Genomic DNA, 24773 nt, shown 5'->3' with positions numbered 1-24773 from the left:
CGGCGGCCATGGGGGCGTCTGCGCGGCTAGTGCGCGCAGCTATCATGGGGGCGCCGGGCTCTGGCAAGGGCACCGTGTCCTCGCGCATCACCAGACACTTCGAGCTGAAGCACCTCTCCAGCGGGGACCTGCTCCGAGACAATATGCTTCGGGGCACAGGTGGGAGCCCGGGCGGGAGGGGTGGCTGTGCGCTGTCGTCCTGGTGGGGATTTGTGGGCGGAGGGACCGAGGCTCGGGAAGTGGGTCCCAGGAATGCGGGTCTAGGGGTGTGGGCGCAGCATCTCCCAATTGCCGCCCGGGGGGTGGGGGTGGGGAAGTCCTCGAGCTGCTGAGATACTGTTCCCCGAAACCTCTGGCCTCTGTGGATAGCTTCAGGTGGGTTATTGAGGGAACGCACTAGGAAGTTAGGACACATTCGAAGTTCAAAGATTAAAGAAAACCACATGGCTTTGAGAGGTAAGTCCAGCCCCAGTCGCAGCTGCTCCTAAGGGTCCGTGATCTGTGTGTGGCTTATTCTCTGTCAGCCCTTGCGCTTGGAGAACTGTTAGAGCTCTCTTTCTTTTCTTTTTTGTTTTATAAATTTATTTAATAAATTTATTTAATTTTGGCTCTGTTGGGTCTTCGTTGCTGCGCACTGGTTTTCTCTAGTTGTGGCGAGCTGGACTACTCTTTGTTGCGGTGCTCGGGCTCGTCATTGCAGTGGCTTCTCTTGTGGAGCACCGGCTCTAGGTGAGCGAGCTTCAGTAGTTGCAGCGTGTGGGCTCAGTAGTTGTGGCGAGTGGGCTCTAGAGCGCAGGCTCAGTAGTTGTGGCTCACAGGCTTAGTTGCTCTGCGGGATGTGGGGTCTTCCCGGACCAGGGCTTGAACCCCTGTCCCCTGCATTGGTAGGTGGATTCTTAACCACTGCGCCACCAGGGAAGCCCATCTTTTTTAATTTTTTGTTTGTTTGTTAAACGCTATGGAATTTTCTGGTTTTGACCTTTCCCCCATAATCTGAAGGCCAATATTATTTACCCTCCTTGCTGTCACAAAATTGGCTTAGATCTTTAGACACGAAAGCTGTTCTTGTGCATGGTTATCTGAAAGATTGTTTGTTTTTCATGCCAAAAAAATTCTTGCAACTCAGCACGAAATCGAGTCAACAAACTGTACACTTTACAATGGGTGGATTTTATGTAAATTATATCTTAAGAAAGCTGTTTTCCAAAAGTAACAGCAAGGTGAGTTTTTTTTTTTTTTCTCTCTCAAAAGTGTTGACCTTTACTTTCCAAAACAAAGTCATTTTGAAGCTCCTTTTAAAAATTAGGACTAACCCCTTGCACAAGGTAAAAAAGGATTGGAAACAGTACGGAAGTACATAATATTAAAAGTAAAACTCTCTCTCATTCCCTGCCTCAGTCTCATTCTTCAGAGGGGAGCAGTGTCATGTGCTTGCTTTTAGAAATCTGTATTTGTGTATAAGCACATACAGGGTATATGTATATCCCATGTTTTATGCAATATGTAATCCTACTAAATATGTGTTCTGCACCAGTGTGTTTTCTCTATATCTAGGATATTTTTCCACACGAAAATACAGAAATCCATTTCATTATTTAACATTTGTATAGGTATCTATTTGCTGGATCTGCCATGGTTTATTTAACCGATCCCCTATTGATGGGTTATATAGGTTATTTCTAGGTGGGTTTTTTTGTTTGTTTCAGAATACTGACATTCAAATGAAAAAACTGTTTTTAGCTTGTCTTGTGGAGTTCTTTGGTTTATCACCTAATCTGGTGAATTACTACTTTTATTTTTCTCCTAACATTGATCTTTAAAAAAATCATAAAGTATTAAACTTCAGAAGGTTAAACTGTTTGGCTCACTTCGTAGTGTTCTTGATGCAACAGATTGCATTAGGTAACAATAAACAATCCCCAGTACTGCACCATCTTGGGGCAAGGTTATTCAAAGTGGGAAGGAGTAAAGAATACTTAAGCGATTCTCTGAAAAATAACTCAGCAGTGAGGCATAATTGAGTGTTAGAGAACACCTTCAGTGAAGAGTTAAAGATATGTTAACTTGGGAAAACACAAAACATTGAAAAAAATTAAATTTAAAGCAAATTAAGTAAACTTTTATTTTAAATTAAGAAACAACCCTCTTTGTTTATCCTTAGCATCCCATGACAAGCCCGCCATCCTCTTCCTGACTCCACAACATGAAAAGAGAGGCTAGAGGGAGGGAGGAGAGGATCACTGGGAAAGATGTGCAGCCTGCCTTAGACGCTTGCTCTTTCTGGAGTCTCTACAGGCAATTCTTTAACAAAGAAAACAGAAAATGGAGTTGAGGGAGGTGTCATGAGATTGTTATTACAGATGTTCTGTATCTCAGGACTAAGAATATATTCTCAAAAAATATTTGTGAATGGATTGGATATTTCCCCCAGGATCAGAGCCAAAGGAGAGGTGTAACCTTTTATTTAAAAAATACTGCTTAATGTTTTTTGATACCAAGAGTAAAGTATATTTACTAGAAAGGAAGGAAAACACTTCATGGGAGTATAAAAAAGAAAATTGAAGTCCTGTATAGTTCTACCACCCAGAGACAATTATAATTAACCCTTTGGTGCTTTTTCTTTTTTTTCTTTCTCCTTTTTGTTTCTTTTGTTTTTTTAAATGTATATTTATTTATGTTATTTATTCTTTTTGTCTGTATTGGGTCTTAGTTGCGGCACACCGGATCTTCGTTGAGGCATGCAGGATCTTTCGTTGCAGCACAGGCTCTTCCTTGTGGTGCGCGGACTTCTGTCTAGTTGTGGCGTGCGGGTTTTCTCTTCTCTAGTTGCGGTGCGCAGGCTCTAGGGCACGCGAGCTCAGTAGTTGTGGTGTGCAGGCTTAGTTGCCCCATGGCATGTGGTATCTTATTTCCCTGACCGGGAATGAACCGGTATCCCCTGCATTGGAAGGCAGATTTACCATTGGACCACCAGGGAAGTCCCTCTCTTTTTTTCTCTGTTGCATTTGTATGTCTTTGCAGACTAAATGATTGCTTAGATACCTTTTTTCACACTTATGTGAGCATGTTCACACATCACTAAGCAGTCTTTTAGTTTCATCAAGATTGCACAATTGTTAATTGAAACATTTTCCTATTATTATACACTTATGTGGTTACCCATTCTTTGTTATAATTAATACTGTTATGACTATCCTTGTACATGAACATTTGGCAGCATCTCTACTTATTTGCTTCAAATAAATTCCCTAGTGATGAATTTCTATAAATACAGTACCATCAGATATGCTAAGGAAGGATGGTGCCAATTTACTTTCCAACCACCATTTCATGATGATGCTGTATTATATAACCCATGGCTGTATTTTATAGCTAAAGTTTAAAATCATCCCAGCAGATGCGATAAAGACACTGGAAATATGTGGGAACCTGTTGACTGTAGCAAACCTGGAGTAACTGTAGACCACCACTGAACCCTGCAGTCAGGAAACTTGAGTCTTCCCCTTTGTCATTAGTCCAGCCCTCTCATTTAGAGATGAGGAAACCGAGTTCAGGAGAGGTTAAAGAACTTGCTCAATAATAAAAACCAGTCGCTGGGAGACAAAAGTGGACACCCAGGTCTCCTTGTATGCCAATTAAATTACTCTCTCCATTATGCAACATTTCCAAAATTGAGGTTCATGAGATAATTTTAGGTAGACAAAAACATTTCTCAAAAATTTTTCTCAAAAATTAAATGCAAATAAAAAATCAATAAAATTTTTAATTTCAAAGTGTATTTGAAAAATGATAACTAGCACACCAACCCTTTAATTTTGTGAACATTATAGCTTATTAAATTAAAAAGCTGGACTTCCCTGATGGCCCAGTGGTTAAGAATCTGCCTGCCAATGCAGGGAACACAGGTTCGATATCCCTGGTCCGGGAAGATCCCACATGCTGCGGAGCACCTAAGCCTGCGTGCCACAATACTGAGCTTGCACTCAAGAGCCCGTGAGCCACAACTACTGAGCCCATGTGATTCAACTACTGAAGCCCACGTGCCTAGAGCCCGCGCTCCACAAGAAAAGCCACCGCAGTGAGAAGCCCATACACTGCAACAAAGAGTGGCCCCCACTTTTAGCAACTAGAGAAAGCCTGCACACAGCAATGAAAACCCAACGCAGCCAATAAATAAATAATTAATTAATTTTAAAAAAAATTTAAAAAGCTGGGTCACTTTAAAGAAAATTATACAGTAAATAATAGTTCAGCTATGGCAGAAATTGTAAGGTTGCCATGTGATTGCCCAAAGTTTGAGAAACTGCACTGCAGCTTAGTGCTTCTCAAAGACATAATCCTGGACTAGATGGCTACCCCTTTTGGATCTCATTTGTTCTTATTTGTAAGTTGGGGAAGTTGAACTCAGTAGGTAATCCTCAAAGCCTCTGTCAGCTCCCAAGTTTCTGTATGTCTAACAAAACTTCTATTATGTACACACAGGCAGCATAGATGTGCCTAATTAGAATGATACTGACAGAGCAAATTATTTTTGTAATGGCAAAAATTTTGATTTGTATTGAAAATAGGCAATACATTTACATGGTTTTGAATTCCAAAAAATTTAAAAGGACATTTAGTGAAAAGATCCTTTCAGAGCTATTTCATGCACATACAACCCAGAGTTTACCTATTCTTCCCTCTGTTCTTTTTTACACAAGTGATAGTAAACCGTTAAGCACAGTTTTCTACCTTTAACAATATTGCTTTCTGTGAGGATTGCTCCATTTCTTTTTTTCTAACAAGGTAAGTTAGGCCTTTCAAAAATTCCATGGCTAGAATCCAGGATAGGGACTTCCCTGGTTAAGTGGTTAAGAATCAGCCTGCCAATGCAGGGGACATGGGTTCAAGCCCTGGTCCAGGAAGATCCCACATGCCGCGGAGCAACTAAGCCTGTGTGCCGCAACTACTGAGCTTGCGCTCTAGATCCCACAAGCCACAACTACTGAAGCCCACGAGCCTAGAGCCCATGCTCTGCAACAGGAGAAGCCACCGCAATGAGAAGCTCACGCACTGCAACAAAGAGTAGCCCCTGCTCGCCACAACTAGAGAAAGCCCATGCGCAGCAGCAGAGACCCAATGCAGCCAAAAGTAAATAAATAAATAAATATGTATTTATTTATTGGGGGGGAAAAAAAGAATCAAGGATAATCCAGGCAGCTCATCTCTCTAGCTATCCATTCATTCATCCATCCATGGATTTGTCGAGCACCCAATGTGTGCTGGGTACTGGAGATACAGAGACAAATATATTTCACTGCAGGTGCTCACAGTTGGAACATGGGCAGGCCGATGGCCATAAGTCTACTCAGGCTGCCATAACAGAATAGCACAGACTAGATGACTTAAACAATAGAAATTTATTTTCTCATAGTTCTGGAGGCTAGAAGTCCAAGATCAAAGTGACAGCAGGGTTGGTTTCTGGTGTAGCCTTTCTTCCTGGCTTGCAAATGGCCACCTTCTCACTGGGTCCTCATGTGGTCTTTCCTCTTCCTCTTCTTGTAAGGACACCAGTCATATTAAATTAAAGTTCCCCTTTATGACCTCATTTAACCTTAATTACCTCCTTAAAGGCCCCATTTCTAAATACAGCCACATTGGGGGGTCAGGGCTTCAGCATATGGATTTTAAGGGACACAATGCAGTCCATACCAACATGTAAACAGGTAGTTTCAGCAGTGTGATAAGTGCTGAAACAGAGATAAGTCTGTGACATTATGGAAGTCCAGAGGAGGAACTTTTGGTTGCCTCAGAGGTTGAGGGACACCTCATCATGAAGAACCCTTTAAGATGTATCTTGAAAGATGAGTGAGAGCTTATCAGGCAACAGAGAGGAGAAAGAGGCGTGTGCAAAGGCTAGGAGGACCCAGAGTATGTGGAGCTCCTTGCTGGGGCCATAGTTTGATGGTTGGGTAGAAATGGTGGGGAGGTAGGTCGGGGAGAGATAAGATGAGGCCAGACCCACTTGGACCTTTATACAGTTCTTGAGTTGACATTCTATCCTGAAGCACAGTGGGAAGGGGAGGAATATAGACCTGGAATGGGAATTCTTTCTAGGTGCTTCACTGAAGAGGAGTCAGATTGAGTGATGGTTGGAGGGAGGACCAGGGTCAAGGGATGTTTTGATTTTCAGTATAATTCTTGTGAAATATCCCATGCATGAAAGTATTATAATTTCTTTGATGGTTAGAAGAGGAATAAAATGAACACCCATTTACCCACCATCAGACAGAAAACCAGTACTTTTGGGGTCCCCATATGTGCCTATCCATCACATTTCCTTCCTGCCCCCCCAGAGGTAACCACTATGTTGACTCAGTCTTTATTATTTGAGAAAGTTTTTTTTTTTTTTTAAGCCCGTGATTGGGTGTAAAGCTATCATTTGACTCATTCCTGTTGTTTTCCTAGTTTTATTTCAACATGTTTTTAAAGTTTTATGCACATTATAACAATGCTAAAAGCACTTTTTTTTTTTTTTTTTGCGGTACGCGGGCCCCTCACCGCCGCGGCCCCTCCCGCTGCGGAGCGCAGGCCCAGCGGGCATGGCTCACGGGCCCAGCTGCTCCGCGGCACGTGGGATCCTCCGGGACCAGGGCGCGAACCCACACCCCCCGCATCGGCAGGCGGACTCCCAACCACCGCACCACCAGGGAAGCGCTAAAAGCCCTTTTGGCAGGAACTAGATTCATTCTCTGTAGCCCTTTCTCTTGGCATATATAAAAGAGAACTGTATTTACAGGTTGGTCAGGCCCTCTTTTGTACTTCATAGCTGCTCAAACAATAAGTTGTTTCCAGTTAGTTCGGATATGAGGTGTGGTTGGTTTGAGTAGTCTTATAAGAATGACCAGATGTTAAAAGGAGATATAGAATTAAAAATGGTTTTTTTGTATTAATGTTTCTGTGTTTTAGAATTTCTGATTATTATCCTTAAAATCAAAAGCTGGTTTTAACCCTTCCTATTCCCTTTTAAGCTTCCTTTTCTGTTTTTATTTGTGAATAACTTTATAGAAAATCAGTTTATTTTGAATGATTTACTTTTAAACTAGATTTTTGTGTTTTGTAGGTGTGGAAGCTCCCAAATTCGTTAACTTTTTGAATAAAAAAGGAAATGTTTTTTTTAATGTGGAGTCTATTTAGATACATTAAATTATACGCAATCAAGGGAATAAAAATTTACTAAATGTCCAAAGAATATGCTGGACAAAAGTCCTTGCGTAATTTTAAGAGGGAGTAAAAACTTGAAATGTAATAAACAAACTGCTTAGACTATGACGTAGAGAGTTGAATCATTTTTATTTTTCTTTTAAATGGAAGCATTACAGGCTTCAGGTTTTGATAACTATTGTGTTTAGTGATATAGAAAGTTGTTAGTGATATGAAAATGATTATTAGACTATGCATGGGACTATCTACTCATAAAACAAAATATTTGGAGGTTTGTATATTATCAGTTTTTTGTGTGTGTGTGTGGTACGCGGGCCTCTCAGTGTTGTGGCCTCTCCCGTTGTGGAGCACAGCCTCCGGACGCGCAGGCCCAGCGGCCATGGCTCATGTGCCCAGCTGCTCTGCGGCATGCGGGATCCTCCTGGACCAGGGCATGAACTCGCATCCCCTGCATTGGCAGGCGGACTCTAAACCACTGTGCCACCAGTGAAGCCCTATATTATCAGTTTTGATGATAATTATTCCTGAGTAATGTTGGTTTTATGAGTGGCTTTTTGTTGTTGTTTTGTTTTGCTTACCAGGTATTTTTCATCTTTAATTTTTTTTTTTTTTTTGGCTGTGTTGGGTCTTCGTTGCTGTGTGCGGGCTTTCTCTAGTTGTGGCGAGTGGGGGCTACTCTTTGTTGCAGTGCGTGGGCTTCTTATTGCAGTGGCTTGTCCAGTTGCGGAGCATGGGCTCTAGGTGTGCGGGCTTCAGTAGTTGCAGCATGCAAGCTCAGTAGTTGTGGCATGCGGGCCCTAGAGCATGCAGGCTTTAGTAGTTGTGGTGTGTGGGCTTAGTTGCTCCACGGCGTGTGGGATCTTTCCGGACCAGAGTTTGAACTTGTGTCCCTTGCATTGGCAGGCGGATTCTTAACCACTGTGCCACCAGGGAAGTCCTACTTTTTCTAAAAAAACATCTTTATTGAGATATAATTCACATTACATAAAATTAACCCTCCTAAACTATGAATAAGTGTTTTTTTTTCAATTACATTCAGAGTTGTGCAACCATCACCACAATCAATTTTAAAACATTTTTATCACCCCAAAAAGACACCCTATTCCCATTAGTAGTCACTCTTCATTTTCCCCCAATGCTCCCAGCCCTGGACAACCACTGATCTTCCTTCCGTCTGTCTAGATTTGCCTACTCTGAGCATTTCATATAAATGGTGTGATGTAATACGTGGTTTTTTGTGTCTGGCTTTTTCCACTTGTCATGTTTTCAAAGTTCATACACTTTGGGACTTCCCAGGTGGTGCAGAATCCACCTGCCAATGCAGGGGACACGGGTTCGATCCCTGATCCGGGAAGATCCCACATGCTGCGGAGCAACAAAGCCCATGTGCCACAACTACTGAGCCTGTGTGCCACAACTACTGAGCCTGCATGCCACAACTACTTGAGCCTGCGTGCCTAGAGCCTGTGCTCCACAACAAAGAGAAGCCACAGCAATGAGAAGCCCACGCACTGCAATGAAGATTAGTCCCCGCTCGCCGCTACTGGAGAAAGCCCGCGCACAGCAACAAAGACTCAACGTAGCCAAAAAAAAAAAAAAAAGTTCATACACTTTGCAACATGTATCAGTACTTCACTTCTTTTTATGGCTAAACAATATAATTTTGTATGGATATTCCACATTTTATTTACCCACTTGTCATTTGATGAAGATTTGGGTTGTTTTCGCTTTTTGGCTATTGTGAATAACGTTGCTGTGAACATTCACATACAAGTTTTCGTGTGAACTTACATTTTTATTTCTCTTGGAAAAATATACCTGAGTTGAATTGCTGCGTCATGTAGTAACTCTGTTTAAACCTTTGAAAAACTGCCACACTGTTTTCCAAATCGCCTATACCATTTATAATCCCACAAGCAATATATGAGGGTTTCAATTTCTCAACATTCTTGCCAACATTTGTCTTTTTTTTTTTGTTGTTATGTCTTTTTGATTACAGCCATCCTGGTGAGTGTGAAGTGATATCTCATTGTGGTTTCCATTTGTTATTTCCCTAATGACTAATGATGTTGAGCATCTTTCCATGTGCTTATTGGCCATTCATATATGTTTTTTTTGTATTCAGAACCTTTGCCCGTTTAAAAAAATGGATTTCCTTTTTAAATGCTGAGTCGTAAGAATTCTTTAGATAGTCTAGATAAAAGTTCCTTATTAGGTATATGATTTACAGGAACGTTCTCACATTCAGTGGATTGGATTTTCACTTTGGTGATGGTGTTCTTTGAAGCATAAAAGTTTTAAATTTTAATGAAGTCCACTTAAGAGTTTTGTAGTTTTAGCTCTTATATTTAGGTCTGTGATATACATATTGAGTTAATTTTTTAATATGGTGTTAGATAGAGGCCCACCTAACCTAATCTGTTCTTTTGTGTATGGATATTCAGTTTTCCCAGCACCACTTGTTGAGAAGACTATTTCTTCCCCCATTGAATTGGCTTGGTATCCTCATTGAAAATCAACTGACCGTAAATGTGAGGGGTTATTTCTCGGCTCTCATTTCTGTTCCATGTGTTCACACAAAAACTTATATATGAATATTCATAGCAACATTATGTCTATCCTTATGCCAGTACAAACAGTCTTTTGAAATCCGAAGTGCATGTCCTCCAACTTGGTTCTTCTTTTTCAAGATTGTTTTCAGCTATTCTGGATACCTTGCATTTCCATATGAATTTTACAGTCATTTTGTCACTTTCTACAAAGACACCAGCTGGGATTTTGATAGGATTGTATTGAATCTGTAGATCATTTTCAAGGAGTCTTGCCATCTTAATATTAACTTTTCTAATCCACGAATATAAGCTATCTTTCCATTTAGTTAGATCTTCTTTAATCTCTTTCAACAATGTTGTGGTTTTCAGATTACCAGTTCTGTGCTTTTTTAAAAAAGTATATTGCTAAGTTTTTTATTCTTTTTGATACAATTGTAAATGGAATTTTCTTAATTTCATTTTCATATTGTTCATTTTTGTATACTTTTGATCTTGTACCTTGAAACTTTGCTGAACTCATTTATTAGTTCTAATAGTTTTTTAGTAGATTCCTTAGGATTTTCTAAATACAAGATCATATCACCTAGAAATAGAGATAATTTTACTTCTTCCTTTCTGGATGCCTTTTGTTCTTTTTCTGGACTCATTGCCCTGGCTACAGTCTCTGGTACAGTGTTGAAATGGCAAGAACAGATCATCTTTTTTTAAGGCTATTCTTATACTTAATATAAAATTAGGTACTTTATTAGTTAATCCAATCATCTCAATCCATTTGTTGCCATTAGTTGAGGGCTTGGCCTGAAGAGTGAGAAGGGAGGGGAGGGACCAATACTAGTTTTAGGGACTCAGCCTTGGAGAATTATGATTTTCCTCAATACTGAGTTTGAGCTCTGTGTTCCCCAGAGCAGTGGTCAAAACCCTGACAACAGAGAGGTGCACACATATTAAGTATGTGGACCTTTCCAAGAGGGTATTTTAGAGAGTCCTGGGCGCTCTCAGAACCCAGGGCCTCTTCCAGATGCTGTTTATAAACCCAAGCGGTATACCTGTCATACGGCAGCCAATTTCCATGTAGTTAATGTGTTTAGTTAGAAATCTAAAGTTTCATGAATTTGACAATTTAGGATATGTTCTGAAGTCAGTATGTCAGTCCATACCAAGAATTATGAAAACAGTCATAAACTTTTAAAAAAAGCTTAATGTGTTTAGTTAGAAATCTAAAGTTTCATGAATTTGACAATTTAGGATATGTTCTGAAGTCAGTATGTCAGTCCATACCAAGAATTATGAAAACAGTCATAAACTTAAAAAAAAAGTTTTTATTGGACTATGGTTGCTTCACAACGTTGTGTTAGTTTCTGCTATACAGCAAAGTGAATCAGTTATATGTATACATATATCTCCTCTTTTTTAGATTTCCTTCCCATTTAGGTCACCACAGAGCACTGAGTAGAGTTCCCTGTGCTATACAGTAGGTTCTCATTAGTTATCTATTTTATACATAGTAGTGTATATATGTCAGTCCCAATCTCCCAATTCATCCCACCCCCTCTCCCCCCTTGGTATCCATGAAAACAGTCATAAACTTTTACTGTTTAATCTCTGAATCCTGAGAATTTATCCATCAGAAATAACTCAGAAGCCCACCCCCCAAAAAAAAGAAAAAAAAAGAGTGTTAAGATCTTTAAAAGCAGAAGTGGTAGGGAAAAATCAAGACTAATTTAAAATTTTAAATGTCTAACAGTATATATTGCCATGATAGAGTATATATTTTTAAATTTTTTTTTTAGAGTTTTTTTTTTTGATGTAGACTTTTTTTTGGCTGCATTGGGTCTTCATTGCTGCACGTGGGCTTTCTCTAGTTGTGGCGAACAGGGGCTACTCTTCGTTGCTGTGCTCATGCTTCTCATTGTGGTGGCTTCTGTTGTTGCGGAGCACGGGCTCTAGGTTGTGCAGGTTTCAGTAGTTGCGGCACGCAAGCTTCAGTAGTTGTGGCTCGCGGGCTTTAGTGCACAGGCTCAGTAGTTGTGGCGCACAAGCTTAGTTGCTCTGCGGCATGTGGGATCTTCCCGGACCAGAGCTCGAACCCGTGTCCCTTGCATTGGCAGGCGGATTCTTAACCACTGTGCCACCAGGGAAGTCCGAAAGAGTATATTTTTATCAAACATAGATATATACTGATGGAGTATTAGTTACCAAAAATGACTAAATGACTATGTAAAATCACTGAAAAATATTTACAAAATGATGCTAAGTGAAAAAAGAGCACAAAACTATAAGTACACAGGTTTTTTTGTTTTTTTCTTTGTTGGTACGCGGGCCTCTCACTGTTGTGGCCTCTCCTGTTGCGGAGCACAGGCTCTGGACGCGCAGGCTCAGCGGCCGTGGCTCACGGGCCCAACCGCTCTGTGGCATGTGGGATCTTCCCGGACCGGAGCACGAACCCGTGTTCCCTGCATCGGCAGGCGGACTCTCAACCACTGCGCCACCAGGGAAGCCCAGTACACAGGTTTTTACAGTGGCATGAAAAGTTCTGAATGTGTGTAAATAGTTTGGTAAGAGATGATGAGGAAATGAAAATACTGTTGTGTAAGAATGACATACAATTATAGGTAATACATAAAAGTTGTTCATAAATTCTTTTCATGTATTTCATTAGTTAAAATATAACATGATCACAGTGCTGATCTGGTCAAAAACTGAATTGTGACAGCAGCATCTCTTAGAGGATTAGAAAAATCTCTATAGTAACATGATTGCCAGCACTTAAACTGAGCCACTTAAAAATAATGACTATTTCAGTTTCTTATTTAAAAAGAAAATAATTTCAGTTAGTATATATATTTTTTCCCATAGAAAATTTAGAAAAACACAGAAAAGTGAAAATATGTTAAAAAAAAGAAAAGATAACAATTCTAACAGAGATGACTACTGCTAACATATTGGTTTATAGCTTTCCATTATTTTTATGTAATGGAGATTTTGAAATAGGCGTAGATTATTTTGTAATCTCTGTTTTTATCACAAAAGTTGATGATGCACATTTTCAAATGAGTGTGTTATCCAGGGAGCGTCTTTAGGTAACCTATTTCCTAGAGGACTAGAATAGGGTAGAATAGATGCACTTGCTGACTTTTCTTTTTTCCCCCCTCTGCTATAGAAATTGGTGTGTTAGCCAAGACTTTCATTGACCAAGGGAAGCTCATCCCAGACGATGTCATGACTCGGTTGGTCCTTCATGAGCTGAAAAATCTCACCCAATATAGCTGGCTATTGGATGGTAAGTGGAATATTGAGAATATTTCAGCTGCCCAAAAGGATGCGTGCAGACAGGAGAGTGAGGATTTCATGCGCTACAGACATGGATGGTGGGCAGGGGGCCTGAGTGCTGCCACTCCCCACCCTGGGGCCTTGGGGGCCAGTCATGTTCTCTGGCCTGGTTTTTTTTAAATGCAAAGAGGGAAATGGACTGCATGATTTCTAAGCTCCTTCAGATATGACTTTTTGTTCCTTCCCCGCTCTTTGAGAATATTTAGGATAAGGGAGGATCACAAAAGGAAGAAGGAAGGCTGGAGAGTAACTTACAATCAGCTGTAAACATTCCCCAGCCAGAGGTGTGGCGGGATCCTTGAGGATATGTTGATGTTTAGTTTCTAGAGAGAGGTGTTTATTATAAGGAATTCGCTTACACAGTTATGGAGGTGGGCAAGTCCTAAGATCTTCAAAGCGAGTCAGGAACCTGGAGACCCAGGAGAGCCGGTGGTGTGATGGTGTGGTTTCAGTCTGAAGGCAGATGAGACCCAGGAAGAGGTGATGTTTGAGTTTGATTTCAGAGGCAGGAAAAAGCCATGTCCCAATTGCAAGACAGTCAGGCAGGAGGAATTCCCCTTTATCTTCTGGGGAGGCCAGCAACTTTATTCTATCCAGGCGTATCCACATTAGGGATAACAATCTGCTTTACTCAGTCAACTGATTTAAGTGTTAATCTCACCCCAAAAGACACCCTCACAGACACACCCAAAATACTGTTTGACCAAATATCTGAGCAACCTGTGGTCTGGACAAGTTGACACATAAAATTAACTATCACGGCTGCCCTACAACTACAACAAGGTTGTCATCCGCCTTCCTGGTGTTATTGCTTTTGTTCACATTGCTCAATATTAACTAATTTTCTTCCTTCTCCCCTTTCTCCCCATGGCTCTTTCTTCCTTTTTCATTTTTTTTGGTTTTTTTTGCGGTACGCGGGTCTCTCACTGTTGTGGCCTCTCCTGTTGCGGAGCACAGGCTCCGGATGCGCAGGCTCAGCAGCCATGGCTCACGGGCCCAGCCGCTCCGCGGCATGTGGGATCTTCCCGGACCGGGGCATGAACCCGTGTCCCCTGCATCGGCAGGCGGACTCTCAACCACTGCACCACCAGGGAAGCCCCCTTTGTTGATTTTTAATTTACTTTGTAAAGGTTTTCCAAGGACACTTCCACAGGCAGAAGCCCTGGATAGAGCTTATCAGATAGACACAGTGATTAATCTGAACGTGCCCTTTGAGGTCATCAAGCAACGCCTCACTGCTCGCTGGATCCATCCAGGCAGTGGCCGTGTCTACAACATCGAATTCAACCCTCCCAAAACCATAGTGAGTATTTAGGGGGGAACTGACTTGGCCTTCAGCGTAGCCAACTGTCTCCAGTCCTCTTGCACTCACAGGTGACCTTGGATACCCTTGGATGACCAGAACTCCTGAGGGCATGTTCTCAGGTTACTTGGTGTAGTCAAATCGTCTAGTCCAGTCAGCTTGGTAGTAAAGGCATCCCCAGGAGCAACGGGGGTTATTCCTTCAAAAGCATGTATTGATTTCCTACTCTGTGTCAGGGAGTGTGTTAGAAATTGGGGCAGTAGGGATTAATGACACCTTGGGTTATTTAGGGCTTGCAGTTGAGATTCCCAGTCTGTAGCTGAATCTTTTTGTATATATATGTTTTTAATGTAATATATATAATATAATATATAACATAAATATAATATATAATATAAAATTATCTAGAGGCTGCTTAGAAAACCTTTTGCTCTAAAGAGAAGGTGATTGACACTGTGGAAATGATCGTGGGGTCTCATGGCTCTGTGTCGCAATGACCTGGATTTGGATTTGATTCCATTTATTTAAAAACACATTTTTGTTTGCTGCTTGCATAGATGTCTGTTTAAAAATCAGTTAACTACCTATAAAAATATCCTTCAAAAATATGATATTTGATGCCAGCATCTTCTAACTCCCATTTAGGGCATTGATGATCTGACTGGGGAGCCTCTCATTCAGCGTGAGGATGATAGACCAGAGACGGTTGTCAAGAGACTGAAGGCTTACGAAGCCCAAACAGAGCCCGTCCTGGAATACTACCGGTGAGTTGGTCACTTTTCACAACTTCTCTTGTATGATGAATCACTAAATCATTTTCTGATTATCCATGCTTTATAGCCAAAACGCTAAAATACCAGAAGATCCAACTCAAATTGGTTTAAATAATAAAGGAAATGTTAAAATGTTGTATACTTTGATAAATTGTCTATCAAAACAAAAGCTTAAGCTTAAAAGAAAGTTTTTTGCTTTCATTTGCTTTCATTGTAATAGCTGTGGAAATCAATAAAATAGACTCTTAGCAAAAAAAAATAAAAATAAATAAAGGAAATGTATTTGCTTGTGTAACAGAGAAGGCCAGAAGGTAGTTTGGGCTTCATTTGCCCCTAGGTTTGATCGGAATTTTGCTCTTCTCTCTGTTTTGTATTGGCTCTGTCTTCAGGCTTCCTGCATAGTTATACATGGTTGCCAGGAACAGCCACAGCATTCTCTTTATGAAAGGCTGAGGGGTCGCCTTCCCCACAGTGAACAAAAGCCTTAGATTGAACCAACTTGAACAGCCACTGTGGTCAGGGAATGCTTTGTATTCTAGGCCTAGGTTACTGCCCATTCCTGAATCAGTCACTGGGATGGGAGAGATTACACTCGGTCCACACCCAGAGCAGGGAGTGGGTCAGTCTCACCCAAACTCTGTTGTCTAGTGGAGGGAGGGCTGGAATGAATGCCGGGGAGGCAAACCTAATGGTGCCCACTCCCTGTGACAATAGAGGACACTACAGCACAGAAGACTCTCAAAGGACATAATCCTCAGATCATTTATTTGCCAAACAGTCTTTAGAAGTTTATATTCAAACATAGTTTTGTTAACTCTTAAGGGAAGTCATATCCCACCACAAATATGGGAACTCTACTGAATTAATAATTGACTCAGGCTAAGAAATAATTCCGTTTCTTTACTCAGCCTTCCCCTCTCCTAACAGAGGATTGATTACATTCACTTTCCTTTCATTCATTCACTTACTGAAAAATGACTCAGCATTAGGACAGGACAGTGCTGGGGTTAAAGCACAGACTCTGGAGCCAGAGTGCCTAAGTTCAAATCCCAGCTCACCATTTATTAACTTGACCTTAACCTCTTGTTTAACCTCTGTTTTCTCCACTGTAAAAGGGGGATGAGACTAAAGGGTTGAAAGATGGAGTTAATATGTGTAACCCTTAGAATTGTGTCTGACACACATTAAGCACTATATGATTATTAGCTGCTATTGTTGTTGTTGTTGTAATGGGGTAACTATGCAGTGAATTCTGAAGCAGTAGTCTCCAAATTATTTTAATAGTTATTTCTGGAGGGTGAAATTACAAGGGAGTAGCTGTTACTATAATTTTGTGATTGATTATATAAAGAGCCTGGCTCTGCAGATCACCAGCTGTGTGGCCCTGGGCAAGGTGTTTCAACTTCTGTGCCACAAATTCTTCACTTGTAAAATCAGAGCAGTATTAAATAGTACCCACTTTATAGGGTTGTTAAGGGAGTGAAGTGAGAGAGCCCCTGTAGACTTACAGCAGTCCTGGCACTGTTAAATCACTCAGTGGTAACGATTATAATTTACTCGGTTGACACTGTGCTAGCTAGGCCCCTGGTCCACACACGTAATTAGACCCAGTCCCTGCCAGCCCCAAAGAAACTCACCTTCTTTATGAGGCAAAGTGCTGGGTAAACAATATTCATCATACAATGTGATACGTGCTTATGTGAATCAGAGACCTAATTCACCCTAGCTTAAGCAAAAGGAAATTTATTGGTCATGTAACTAAAGGGTCCAAAGGTAGATAGTTTGGGTCCAGGTGTTCAAACAGTGTCATCAGGCCTTGGTCACTCCACTTCCTTATGTTGGCTTCAATCTCAGGTGGGCTCTCCCTGTGTGAGCCCCTCAACATTCCAGCTCACGTCCTACCAGTTTACCCCAGCAGAAAAGAGAGCCTCTTTGCCTGCAAAAGTCCTGGAGTTAGTACTAACTAGCTCTGATCATGTCCATACTTGAGTCTGGGAAGTAGGGACAGTACCATCTGAATCTCACAGACTGAGTTTGGTGAAAAGGTTGTTTCCCTAAAAGGCGTTTGTTATTCGTTCAAAAGTAACCAGAAGAAGGGAGAACACATTGTTGCTGAGCAGATAAGAACACTGTGAGGCTATTAACAGAGGTAATAACAGAATGCAGTGGAAATACAGTGGCTGTAGGGATTAGTTCTGTAAAATGTGGGGAGGGAATTTGGGCAAGACTGTAGAGATGAAGTGTATGGCCCGGGTCCCTATTTTCAGGAGGTACCCTAGTCTTTCTCGGCTTCTGGCTTTTGCTACCTCTTGGCATCAATCAAAGCATTTCCGTCTAAGCTCCTGCACATAAAACTAGGACTAGACTTAACCAACAATTACAAGTGGTATTTGCAGCAGCCTTAGAGTCTGCATTGTTATTTTAAAATACTGACAGTTGTATTGTTGCTCTTAAAACTTCTCAGCTGTGGGACATCGGATAGTGTAATTAAGTCTGCGTTTACAAGCGATATGATGCTTTTACTTTTTAGAGGAACAATAGCTGAAGCTGGCTCCATTTTATTACATAGAAATTAAGGTGACACATGTTTGTCCAAGGTACACAGCTTTAGGACTGAATAGGTGCCTATAGTTGTTCCTTCAGTAATTAACCCACTTCTGACATTGGCTTGACTTTAAGGTGGCTCTTCAAGAGGCTTACAACAGTTAAGAAGCTTGTTCTCTTGAAAGTTTTACAAGATGTCTGTGAATTTAGAAGCAGGAGGGCTTTAACAGATGTTTCTTACCAAGAAAACAGTGGGAATTATTTAACATAGTCTTAACTGGCAAATCTTATGAGGTATCCAGAAAGGAATGCTTTTGTTCCCAGTGAAACATCTTAAAATCTAGTGAAAAGGTTGCACAAGTATGACAGATCCTGTTTTTAGAAAGTAATAAACCAGAGTTCTTCATTTGCTCTTCTGCGGCCTTTAAGCCAGTGTGTATATGAGTAGCTGGAGGAGGAGAGTAAATAAGAGGAATGCCAGAATCTCTGGCAGGAATCTGTTTTGAAAAGCAGCCCCTGGATTCTGATACTTATCACCACTGAACCCTCAGGAAACTGGAGTGAATAGACTTTGGCTGCTGGCATGGTAACAAGCCAGACAAATCTGCCTGGGGAGAAATGGAGAAACCCAATAGGAAACAATAAAAACAACGTTTTAAAATTCCCTTTTCCCTAAAATGCAGAAGGAGAGCATAGAGAAAAAATAAACCAAGTGAAAGAAGGAAGGATAATCAAGTATTAGAAAGCTGTCTTGCAAAGGGGTAAGTAGACAGAGAAAGCCAAGGATGTTCTGATGTTTGGCAGGACCTGTGTTTGGAAACCTACTACCATTTTGGTGAGTTGGGTTATTGCTTTACATCCCTAACACATAGTTTTATCAGTAAAATAAGGAAACTTGAGCTTTAAAGAGGATTAAATGAATTATTAGCACTTAGCACATGCTCAAAAAATGATAGGTGCATCTTAAAAGTGACCATTTGTGTTAGCCAGAGTGCACAACTGAAACCAAAATCTAGGTTTTCTAACACCCAGCCAAGTGCCTTTCTCTTTTGATCACACAGACCTATACTTACTGACACCCTTAAATCTACACTATCATCTTTTAAGAATCATTTTGAAAAGCTCATTAGGAAAACCCAGACCTGTGGGGTTTTTTTCTTTCATTTTTTAAAAATTGAAGTATAATTGACTTATAATATTATATTAGTTTCAGATGTACAACATAGTGATTCAGTATTTTTTTATTAGAAAATGATCACAGGGCTTCCCTGGTGGCGCAGTGGTTGGGAGTCCGCCTGCTGATGCAGGGGACGTGGGTTCGTGCCCCGGTCCGGGAGGATCCCACATGCCGCAGAGCGGCTCGGCCCGTGGGCCATGGCGGCTGGGCCTGCGCGTCCGGAGTCTGTAAAAAAAAAAAAAAAAAAAAAAAAAAAAAAAAAAGAAAATGATCACAATAAGTCTAGTTACTGTCACCATACAGTTATTACAATATTATTGACTATATTCCCTATGATGTATATCGCATCCCCATGACATTTATTTTATTTTACATTAAACTTCTGTAGAAACCAGAAGTTTCTACCTCTTAATATCCCACACCTATTTCCCTTATTCCCCTGTATCCCTCCCCTCTGGCAACCAGCAATTTATTTTCTGTATGTGGGTCTGTTTTTGTTTTGTTATGTTTGTTCATTTGGTTTGATTTTTAGATTCTACAAGTGAAATCATACAGTATTTATATTTCTCTGACTTACTTCACTTAGCTTAATACCCTCTAGGTGCATCTATGTTTTTGCAAATGGCAAGATTTAATTCTTTTTTATGGCTGAATAATATTCCATTTTATATACATACTACATCTTCTTTATGCATTCGTCTGACACTTAGGTTGTTTCCATATCTTGGGTATTATAAATAATGCTACAATGAACATGGAGGTGCATATAGCTTTTCGAGTTAGTGTTTTTGTTTTCTTTGGATAAATGCCCAAAAGTAGAATTGCTGGATCATATTGTAGTTCTATTTTTAATTTTCTGAGGAACCTCCATAATGTTTTTCACAGTGGCTGTGCCAATTTCCATTTCCACCAACAGTGCATGATGGTTCCCTTTTATCCACATCCTCACCAACACTTGTTATTTGTTGTTTTTTTGATAAAAGCCATTTTGATAGGTGTGAGATGATATCTCATTTTGCTTTTGATTTGCATTTCCCTGATGATTAGTGATGATGAACTTTTTTTTTTTTTTGATGAACATCTTTTCATGTGTCTGTTGGCCATCTGTATGTCTTCTTTGGAAAAATGTCTGTTCAGGTCCTCTGCCCATTTTTTAATCAGATTGTTTATTTTTTTTGATGTTGAATTGTATAAGTTCTTTGTATATTTTGGAATTAACCCCTTATCAGATAAATCATTTCCAAATATCTTTTCCCATTCAGCCCGTGATTTTCTTTTTTTATGCTGTCAGACCTGTCTTTTTTTTGTTTGTTTTTCATCCTTAGGAAAAAAGGGGTGTTGGAAACATTCTCCGGAACAGAAACCAACAAGATCTGGCCATGTGTATATGCTTTCCTACAAACAAAAGTTCCACAAATAAACCAGAAAGCATCAGTTACTCCTTGAGGAAAAGTGCGTATAACTAGTAAGATGAGCAGAAGCTCCTTGTCTGTGCATTTAGAAGTTCATTGTCCTAAGACTCTGGCATGTATAAATTCTTTGAAAATTGTGTTTTATTTCTGCTGATTTTATTCTGGAAATTAAGGATGTGCCAAATGAGTCAGATGTGAAGATTCATCTTTTGAAATGTCTATTGTGTTTTATCCAGTTATCTTCTATGGATGCACAATTTAAAAACATCAGAGATGTCTCAACTTTTGAAAATTACTGAGCATAATTAAAAGAGCAGTTGGTAATAATCTAAGTTTTGTTCAGAAGAGGAGTGGTTGATAAAGTTTCCTTATTTTTCTTGAAAAGTAAAAAAAAAATTCCATGTCACTTGTGCGAAGTGTCTTATCAGAGGCTTTTGTGTAGACTGATGCTAAAAGAGATCTCTAGCACTGTGGTACACAGTTTTGTGGGACACTGTGCCTACAGAATTCCAGAAAAAAAGCAACGGGATTTACAGATTAGTTGCAGAATGCAAATTCACTGCTGCCGTTTATTGACCTAAAACAAATAGACTGCCAGGTATTTCTCCAGCAACATGGGTTTATTCGAGATCAGCAGATAATTGCAATTTGGGGTCTGCAACCATGGTGAGCCATGTGCAAGTCCTCCTCACAGCAAGGGAAGGAGAATGCTTTTATAGAGGGAAAAGGAAGTTGGGAGGGCTATAGTAAACAAAGAGTCCGTGGCTTTTCATTGGCTGAGTCCTTGCCAGGAAAGGAGAGTTGTCTTCTTCTGTTGGGCTCTACTATCTTCACAAGTCATGAGAGCTCCCCCTTCTGGTCTCCTGACTCTAATTGAGGTGTCTATTATTTTTTTACACTTTACACTAGCAAACTTATAGTAGCCATATATGCTATATTTTGTTGTTAAACATACTTTCAGTTTACTCCAGATTTTTGATTTGCTATAAAAGTGTACCAATTAGCATATAGGAAAATATACTTTTCTATGACTTATTTTCTTTTGAAAATAGTTGTGTACTGAGGGATATGATTTGTTAGAAATTGACAGCATAAGTTCTTGCAAAAGCACCAAAGTTGAATTTTCAATAGAATATGTAATTAAACTCTTATGTTTTCAGGTGTTACTCAGGTTAAGAAATGTGTGCTTTAGGATCTACTTGCCAGTTTCTCTTTTTGATCCAAATGTATGATCTGCCTTGATGAGTAACAAAGAGAAAGAAAGAAAGAGAAGAGACAGAAAGAAAGAAAGAAAGAAGCATAAGAGAAAACCCATGGCACTACGTAAAATAAGCATACTTTTTCATTAGGAAATCAATCATGTTTGCCTGGGGAAAATTCCCTTGACATAAATAACAATCATGATTAGTAAAGGTGTAGCAATTAAAAGGATTTACATGACATGTTAAAAAAAAACAGGAAACTGATTGATTTTGCTTAGAAGAGTTCTTTATTCCTAATCAAAGAAGTTGACAGCTACTAGTGTTAACTGCTATCCTACCTTAATGGGGAAGAATTCTGCCGGTGAATGTAATCTGAACAGCCATTTTAAAACGAAAATGATTTGATTCCTTAGTGGGGCAACGGGATGTGTGCTTACACGGTGGCCTGTTAGGAAGAGCAGGGCAATGAGAGGTGAAGGAGAAATCCGACAGTATCTTCAATCTCTTACTTGGTGCTAGATGAAATGAAACAAGTCATCGTATAAACCATTATTAACTACCTTTGAAAATTTGGCCTGTTTTATGCTAGGCACTGAAAATACAAATGCCAGCAAGCGATTCTTACATATCTTGTGGGGAAAAAAACCTTACTTTTCTTAGATTTTTAAAAATTCAATATTGATCTTTCAAAAATGTACCAAGGCTTTAAAAAAGTATTATGGTAAACATTTCATCCTTCACAAAACTTCCTTTAATGCCTTATTTGAATGTTAATATGTGCATTCTAAAAATGTTGGGAACTACTAAACTTATGAATTATCAAACATACATTAATATCAGTGTATTAGAATTAAATGAAAATTTAGAACTGTGGATATTACATTGTCTTTGGTAATTCATAGGGCCCACTCTATCTCACCGTCCCTTCTGCTGCCCTGATGTCTCATTTGGTTCTGAATTAGTCTGCTTTCTAAATAATAATTGTCTTAAAACAGTACTGTTTTAGATATGTAGGCTGGTTTCATTTTACACTTTATCTCCTGCCATAATACTGCAGCCATACTGGCCTTCTTGACACCTTCAGGAGATTTAGAAATCAAAAAGAGGGATAGAAGAACATAGCTATGAAAATTAAGACCCTTCTTCCTGTGATCATTCCCTCCCCACTCCCAAAACAACCCAGAGTTTTGCACATATATCCATTACTTTGGGAGACGCCTGCACTATTAAAAAAAGCATTTGTTTTCTGCTATAATAACTATCATTATGATTTATGTGTCACATGAAAATATGTCTGGAGTTGAATGCCATGGCCAGAAGCTATTATGCCTTAGTTAAAAGCTAATAAGACTTCAACCCATTACCTTATTTTCTAGAGTACCACAAGTTATTTTGGTACAAATTTCATAAGCAGAATGTGCTGTGGGAAATGCAAAGTGGCGGTTAGTACCATCCAGAAATCTTATTTAATTCCATTTGAAATAGTTCAGATTTCTAAACCCTACACCACAGCTGCTTCCCCTCCAGCTATTTACAATGGTATTTGAGCAAAATATTTTGGACATTCATACTTTGTGACAAAACTTACCTATGTTAACAACAAATCATGGTAATTACAGACCTCAGATTATATTAAATTTCTGTAATACTGTAACCAACAACAATAAATTTGTATTTTAAAACATAAGTTGTCTTTTCATTAACAGAAGAAAATATTCCAAGACACTGGTAAACTGCAGAAACAGCCCTCCTATCTTTGCAATTCAAGATTCTGATTTTAGAAGTTATAAAAATTTTAAACACAAAATAGTCTAGCTGTGTTTAAAGCTTCTGGTGAAAGCCCATATGTTTTGCAGAGTCCACACCCAGCTCTAGCTTTTTTTTTTTTTCTTTAGCTCACTAATGATCACGTTTTTCCATATAGCATTGAGTAAAAAGTTAAACTGTTGTGCAGGTCAAATTGCACGACAAAGTGTAAATCAGTCTGGTGGTGTCATATTTTACCAAAGGACTCTTAAGTGTTTGAAGAGTAAATAGCATGACAAATCATGCCATTTAAAGAAACAAGTGAAATATGTGAGAATCTTTAAAAATCATTTTCATACTTAGAAAACATCAAACCTTAAATGTAATTCTTCAAGCCTTATGAGAATGGTTTCAACTTCATTATTAGATGGTAAGCAATTCATAATCAACTTTTATTCATCTTTGTACCCTCCCCCCCAGTTAGCTTACCTAGTAAGCAAGCAAATAAATACTTATTAGATGAGTCAGCTTCTTAGAAGACCTGTGAAATAGTATGTACATGTCCATTACAGATGGGAAATGAATGCATAGACTTTTAAAATGCATATGATATAGCAGCAATGAAATGAAAAGCCTGGCCCTCAGCTGAGACAAGTACGTTTCTGTCCCATATCAATTTAAGAACTGAAATACATGACTTTGAGAACAGTAAACTGACATCTTTTTATTTTTCTCTGAAAATGTGCCAAGATTAACTTCAGGATCACTTTGCCTAAACCCACAATGTTTTCATCCTGTAAGAGAATCTACTTAACTAAACTATATCCATGTTCTTTGGGCATCATCTAATTAGTTCACTTTTAAAAGGGTAATAGGAATGCCAGGCGGACAGAAGTCCCAATTTTCCTAGAGAGAAGTTACAGGAGATTGTGAGCTTTTAGGCAATATTTGAAAGAGCCCACTAATGGTACAACTGGATGAGAATGTTACTTGTCTTCCTCTCCTAGAGAATAATCTTAAATCAGTATTATTTCCACCACCATTAATAAAATGAGACTGAGTTAACAGGGAATAGTGAAAACTATTTTTTTAAAATCTTAAAAAAATCTTTTATTGGAAGATTAATTTTATCAAATGAAATAATCTCTGATGGACACTTTGATGTCAAAGGTTTCACTTATTTGTTGGGACTTTCCATGGTTTGTATAGTTTGGAGAAAATTGTCTAACGTGAAATATAAATTATTCCTTTGCTTAGTATACTCTTATTATTTAAGAAACAGAAGACATTTCTCCTAATAGGAGTTAGTTCTTAGTAGTAAAGCAAAATAAAGAAAAATAAAAAGGATATCAATTTATTGTTCTGAGTACTATAGTACTGCTAAATTGTAAGTTATAGTCTTTAAGTGCAAATTATGGCATCAGTCAGTAGTTCCCAAAGTAAATCCAATCACTTTCACACTGATACAACACTTCCCTTTGAAAGTAAAAGAATACACATAGCCAAATTTTAAATAGTTCTTCTGTTTTAG

General features: G+C 39.4%; 1 protein-coding gene across 6 annotated transcripts in view; it reads left to right on the top strand.

Annotated features, from left to right (window-relative positions):
- Positions 1 to 24773, top strand: part of AK3 (adenylate kinase 3) — a 45782-nt gene that overhangs the window by 13276 nt on the left and 7733 nt on the right. Inside the window, exons 2-7 of one of the 6 annotated variants that reach the window (XM_024734206.1) lie at positions 1 to 159; positions 12916 to 13035; positions 14216 to 14388; positions 15034 to 15152; positions 20208 to 20334; positions 21455 to 23183. In XM_024734206.1, coding sequence (XP_024589974.1) covers positions 9 to 159; positions 12916 to 13035; positions 14216 to 14388; positions 15034 to 15152; positions 20208 to 20328 — 684 coding nt within the window. In that variant the 5' untranslated portion in view covers positions 1 to 8 and the 3' untranslated portion in view covers positions 20329 to 20334; positions 21455 to 23183. Of the gene's footprint in view, positions 160 to 12244; positions 12265 to 12289; positions 12311 to 12915; positions 13036 to 14215; positions 14389 to 15033; positions 15153 to 20207; positions 23184 to 24773 lie in introns of those variants that run through there. The other 5 variants (XM_024734205.1, XM_024734204.1, XM_024734208.1 and 2 more) reach the window with 5 other exon arrangements.

The sequence above is a fragment of the Neophocaena asiaeorientalis genome, unplaced genomic scaffold, assembly GCF_003031525.2.
Source record: "Neophocaena asiaeorientalis asiaeorientalis breed wild unplaced genomic scaffold, Neophocaena_asiaeorientalis_V1.1 scaffold256, whole genome shotgun sequence".
Lineage (NCBI taxonomy): Eukaryota > Metazoa > Chordata > Mammalia > Artiodactyla > Phocoenidae > Neophocaena > Neophocaena asiaeorientalis.
The sequence above is the reverse complement of the archived record's forward strand: the minus strand, read 5'-3'. Positions and strand labels throughout refer to the sequence as shown.